Source organism: Oryzias melastigma, linkage group LG16 (genome assembly GCF_002922805.2).
Source record: "Oryzias melastigma strain HK-1 linkage group LG16, ASM292280v2, whole genome shotgun sequence".
Taxonomy (NCBI): Eukaryota; Metazoa; Chordata; class Actinopteri; order Beloniformes; family Adrianichthyidae; genus Oryzias; species Oryzias melastigma.
Window position 1 is genome coordinate 25935209 of NC_050527.1, and position 5918 is coordinate 25941126.

Here is a 5918-nt window from a genome sequence, read left to right on the forward strand (position 1 = left end):
CATTTACCATTCTCCAGGAAGAAATGTAGAAGAGAGAGAAATTCCAAAAACAACGATCAACATGAGCTTTGCATATTACATCCTCACCCATCCAAGACCAAACACGTGCTAGGCCTTAGATGGGTGGAAGTTTATGAAAATTCTTTATCTCTCTGGAACTGCAGGAAATAAAGCATGTGTCAGCACATTCTCAGAGTCCATTTTATTTTGGATTTCTAAGTTGTATTTCTTAAAAATCAGGGACCACCTTGGTAGGCTTTGGTTGCAGAAGATAAAAAAACTGATGGTTATGATCAGAAAGTACACTTCATTTGGTCCATAGCTGGAGCATAGATAAACCAAAACCACCAATAGTGCTAGCGTTTCTTTTTCTGTTGTTCAATAGTTCTGCTTATGCTTCTTTGACTTGCACGAGGAGTGGACAACAGGGTGGTCAATGTTCTCTTCTTCTTCGATGAAAACATTGCTAGCTCCTGCAGAGCTGGCAACCACTTCCAGTTTAATAAGTTAGGAGCTGTAACATCTTAATTTGTCCAGGGTCTGGGGCCTAACGTAAACGTAAATTAAAGAAGAAATGTGTAACAAAAACACAAAGAGAATGTCTCCATTAAAACATAACAAATGTATTGACAAGACAAAACAAACAAACAATAACTAATTGTGAAGCAAAAGGCTTCAGGGTGAACCAAGGCCAAAATAACAAACAAAATCCCAACTAACTCCATCCAGGGAGCTTACCTGCAAAAGAAACAGTAAAAGAATGACAAACACTAACCTCCCTGGACTAACAGAAACAGGAGAAAAGTCATACTAAAGAAAATGGCAATTCAGCCCTACAGCTTCACTTAACCAACACTAAATATTAATAACAGAGTGGGACCAAAACAGAATACCAAAGAAACTACAAAGTGCACAAAGTGAAACAGGTGGAGAAGATCACTGAGCTGCAATGGAGAGCGTTTGCAGCCCAGCTCCTGTCTTGTGGGTTGGAGGTCCACACAGTGCTTTTGAAGGCTCCCTCCTCCGGCTTGGACCAATGGGGAGCCACACCTCCAGCACTACACCTGAAGCAAATAAACACAGAAAGACACAAAGATCCAAAAAACATACAGGAGTCCCACTCTGACAAAAATGCACAGAACCAAAAAAAAAAAAAAAAATACGGCCATAACCGGAACAGAGCAGATAAAACAGGGTTGCAACACAGAATACAAAAATAATTTATTTATTTATTTTATTTATTTATTTTATTGATTTATAAAGCACCTTCCACCATCAGTCAAGGAGGCCCAAGGTGCTGTACACAAGGAAAAACAAAAACAGAGCACTGTGCAACAGTAAAACATAAAGAAGAATAAAAGACATAAAACCAAGTAAAACAATTTAAAAACAATGATAAAATCAATAAAACAATTTTAAAGCAGCGATAAAACCACCATAAAATAGAATAAAAAAGCTAGGCTGATGCTAAAAGGTTGTAAATATCATTTTGAATGAAAATGGACTTAAATACGGTCTACATGTTTCTTCCCCTCATTTGGACCACCTCCATTATCATATTTGGAAGTGTCTTCCTCGGAGGAAACTATAAAAAAAGAGGAGGAGACTGAAGACTGCATTCAAAGTCGAGACTTTGGAGAAGAAGGTGAAACAAGACCTGGAGGTAAGTAATCATCTCTTCTTTTGATTCCAATTATGCTAATGTTGGCTGTGAGGGAAAAGCAGTCTCTGAAGTGGAGGTTCTGTTGGAAGAAATGAGGTTTTCAGTTGTATTTTTGTGGATTTTTCGTGCTTGATAGCTGGGTCCTATGGTAAAGCTCCAACAAATGACAGGTTTTTATACTAAAATAATTTTTTTATTACTTTTATATTATGTTACACATTTATATCTAGTTATTAACAAATTGATGAATGCATTATTACATGAACAAACATGGAGCTCCAGACCAGTTGAAACCAGTTAGAAGGTCTTCAAGGATCTAATTGGTACTTTTTCACTGAAAAATCAAAGGGACTATAATAGTGGAATCCATTATATGGGGTATTGTCTTTCATGGTGGGAATTCAGAGTACTCTTTACAAGTTTGATCCGACTTTTATCAAAAGGATTAAATTCCAATTCAGGTTTTTTGGTCACTTTCTTCCTCATCAATGAAGACTCAGACGTTAACACGTGTAAATAGGGTGGGGTGGCTGAAAGGAGCCAGAGGCAACTGATCAGAGAAAAGAGAGGCTCCGCAAACAAAAGAAAAGCTCTACAAAAAGGGTATTTTGTGTTTTCTGAAAGCTCACAGGTTTGTTTTCGATTTGGCCTGGAGATCAGCTCAACTCCGAGATGGTCTCTTTGTGAAACAACTCAGGTGTGGTCGTACTCCCCCTGTAGAACCCCTTTGGCAGAGTCTATACCTGCATGTTGGGTCCAAACTGCTGGACAGGAGTCATTCAACACACAAGAACTCAAGTTAAATGTCATTTTTTCAAGAAATGACAAATCATTTTTGACCTTTAGTTGTCCTTCAGTTTGATGGAAGGTTCAGAGAAATATTAGTGCTCCCTGCTGACGAAGATCCTCTAAACAAGAACCCAAACCAGATGCAGAACCAGTTCTCTCCTGAATCTGACTCCCTGTTAACATGCAAGGAAGAAGCTTTTCCAGCTCAGCCAGTCGTGTCATCTTCTTCTGTCATTTTTTTGTTTGCTGATAAATGTTTGCTCATCCTGCTGATGATGATCCTCTGCAAAGAAAAACACAAAAAACATTTCTTTATTAGTGAAAGATGAGAAGAAACTGAAACAGTTTTAGGAGCGCTGAAGGAAAACTTTCACTTAAGACATTTCAGAAAACAATCTGTAGATTTGATCTTTTTGTCAGAACTTCCTACATGTTAGAGACATTTACATGATGGTTGTTGAAGTTTGTCCATAAGCTGAAGTGAAGCTGTAAGTCCACAAAGGTGGTGCTGGAAGCTGCATGTGCTGCCCCTGTTGGTGAAACACAGAGTGGTTGATTCATAATCAGGCTCTGTGTGTTTTTAGTTGTCCATGTTTGAACAAATATTAAACCAGTTCTCCACTGGAGTATTTGCTCACTGTTGACTGCCCTGACTTTTTTTTTTAATCTTTAACTAATCATCTATCTGTCCTTCTTTCAGGAGTCTTCATGATCAAGAGCAGCTAAAGTCCAGCTAGAAGTTGATGTAAGTCTCAACGTGAACGTATCAAAGCTCCACATTTGTTGAAAGAGTCGTACATTTGGAGTTTTCCACAGTTCAGACTGAAGGAACAGGACGAGGTCTGAGGCCGGCCCTCTGCAGCTGCTGCTTGTGACTTGCTTGAACAACCTCCACAATAACAGCCCTGCATAGATTAGATCTCCACAAATGCATTTTAAATTAATTTCCTCCCTCATCTATCTGCTCTCATGAACATTTAAAGTCCACCCAATTGTACAGTTCAAACAGTTCAATAGAGGTTGTGATCTCTTGAGTTTTATTGTTAGCTTTATGCTGCCACTCTTCTCTGAGTATTTTCCATTACAGTTTTCTTTAGTAGTTTTTTGTTGGTTCAAACACAGAAACTATATTTAACACTTTCCAAAATGAAAATGAGCAGTTTGTAAATGTTATGCTTTAATTAAATCTAGTTTTTTTAACTTTCACTTTATTGATTGTTTTGCTCAATTCAGCTCCTGAAGATAATCTTCTCGTTGTTCAAAGAACATTTTGCTGTTTAAATCTTTTAATATGGAATATTAAAGGTGCATAGATGCTTTAATGCAGTCTGGGAAACACAATTTGAAAAAAAAAATAGCAGAAATTATTCTGGAAATGACTGAAGCTGCATTTTTGTTGACTTTTTTAATGTACAGAATGCAAAGTTTTCTTGATTTTATTGTTACATAGGAATATTGTCTTGCATGTTTGGCCTTTGTCAGTAAATTTCTCCTCCTGTCTGTCACAGATCCTCCATAGAAATGGCACCAGGTAAACTCAAGAAGATTGCCACCATAGGCCTGAAAGTCCTGAAAGTCTCTGTTGATATAGCCTCCAAATTCTTTCCACCTGTCGGAGTTGCTAGTTCTGTGATTGGAATGGTCCTAGATGTTGTCGAGAAGAAGAACAGCATGGAAGATCTGCAGAAAGGCTTTGACTTGATCGATAAGGGGTTTCATGAGGTCTCAAAACAGAACCGGAGGATAATGGAAGATATCGGGAAGGCGACAACCGACTCACAGTTCGCAGACACATGGTATTGTCTGAATCGTCAATTCGAAAAGTATAAGGAGATGATCAATGCCCCACCAGAAGAGGTGGAGAAGAGAAGCCAGGAGTTTGTGGAGTTCTACGAAAATGTGAAGGGGAGGCAGCATCTGTACACGCTGTACGAAAGCGTGATCGGTGTGTCCAAAGTCTTCAGCCAACCCATCCTGCAGGTGTACCAGCAGCACTCAGGCACCGACCGCGAAACCATGATCAACCTCAGCCAGGAGCTCTTCTCCCTGTTCAGCATCGGCTGCATCACCATGATGGCCCACGGCGTCATCATTGGGGACGACGTGGAGGGCCGTGCGAAGGAGTGGGAGGAGAAGATGGTGGAGGTGACCTCAGCAATAGAGAAAGCTGTGGGAGAGTTTAAGTAAGATCTTTCTTCGTGGAGGAAGCTCTATCCACACACCTGCCAGATGTCTTTTAGCTGAAACCAACTCAGAATTATTGAGAAGGTTTAGCGTCAGCGACGTATTCCTGCTTGTTTTCCAACATATCCTCTCTCACCGACACCTGAGGCCCTTTAAAACAGGCTCTGGCATCGTGGCGCTTCACTTAAATGATGAGTTAAACACTTTCTGACATAAACCTGCAAACTTTCATCTTTTAACTCTGTAACAAAACTTTATTGTGGACTTTTGTTTCTAACAGCACTTGGTGAAAAATGTTTTCAGCTTTTTTAAAAAAAAAAAGTTTCACACAAAAGAAGTGAAATTAAATGAAATACTGATTAAAAAAATGTTGGAGTCATTTCTAAAGTTTTTGTGCATCAGAAAAGAAAAGTTATTTAGGGGTTTTGGGGGTTCGTGATTCATACATTTCTGTCTTGAGGTTTGTATTTCACTGGGGAAAATCTTTTTATGATGTTTTTGACTCATGTTTGGTTATTTAAATGCAAATAAACAACAACACAATGAACTGCCTCGAAATGGTTTCTTTTTCAAATAAAGGGTTTCAGTTAAGGACAAAAACAACTTTTGATTTCTTAACTTTTAGAAACAAAAAAAAAACAGGCATGCATTACTTTTATTTTAGTATTTACGTTAACTTCAGACATCACTTAGATTGTACCTTGATTTTTACTTTTTAATATTTGCACAGTTTCTGTATGTATTTGCTTTTAACTGGTTGTGTGAAAAATGTAACCTCTGAATTAAATCACCAATATTTATACCTCTATTTAGGACAGAATTTCAGAATGAAACAAATCTGGTAAAAAACATAATGATTTAAAGAAATATTTGTCACAATTTCACACTTTTTTTTGGTCAGTTTTCTGATTTATTTCAGCTGTAAAGAAATATGAACATTACTTTGTATTGCCTCATTTAACTTCAAATCCTGAAAATGTTCTCCACAGTTTTTTTCCTCATCACCTTGTTTTGCTTCCTTTTGCACCATAACAGCTTGAAGTCTCTTGTCATTGTGGATGAGGTTCTTCATTTTCTAAGATGGTAAATCAGCCCATTCTCCTTGACAGAAAACCTCAAGTTTTTTTTATTTTTTTTTTGTTTTTATTTTTATTCAACCTTTATTTAACCAGGTGGAAAAACCTGTTGAGATCAAGATCTGTTTTACAAGGGTGACCTGGCCAAGTAGTCAGCATCAAACGTTCCAAAAATAAAGTTACAGTATAAGCAAAAAATAAAATAA

At 37.8% G+C, this 5918-nt stretch overlaps 1 protein-coding gene across 1 annotated transcript; it reads left to right on the plus strand.

Annotated features, from left to right (window-relative positions):
* The first annotated feature begins 1373 nt into the window (after nt 1–1373).
* On the plus strand, nt 1374–5166 carry LOC112136719 (protein rapunzel). Its single transcript, XM_024258602.2, has 3 exons — nt 1374–1663; nt 3153–3197; nt 3961–5166. The coding sequence occupies exon 3, from the start codon at nt 3974–3976 to the stop codon at nt 4637–4639; it is 666 nt and encodes a 221-aa protein (XP_024114370.1). The 5' UTR covers nt 1374–1663; nt 3153–3197; nt 3961–3973; the 3' UTR covers nt 4640–5166.
* The last annotated feature ends 752 nt before the right edge of the window (nt 5167–5918 follow it).

Coding starts and splice junctions, on each gene's coding strand:
- LOC112136719 (XM_024258602.2), top strand. CDS start 3,974: ATGGCACCAGGTAAACTCAAGAAGATTGCCACCATAGGCCTGAAAGTC.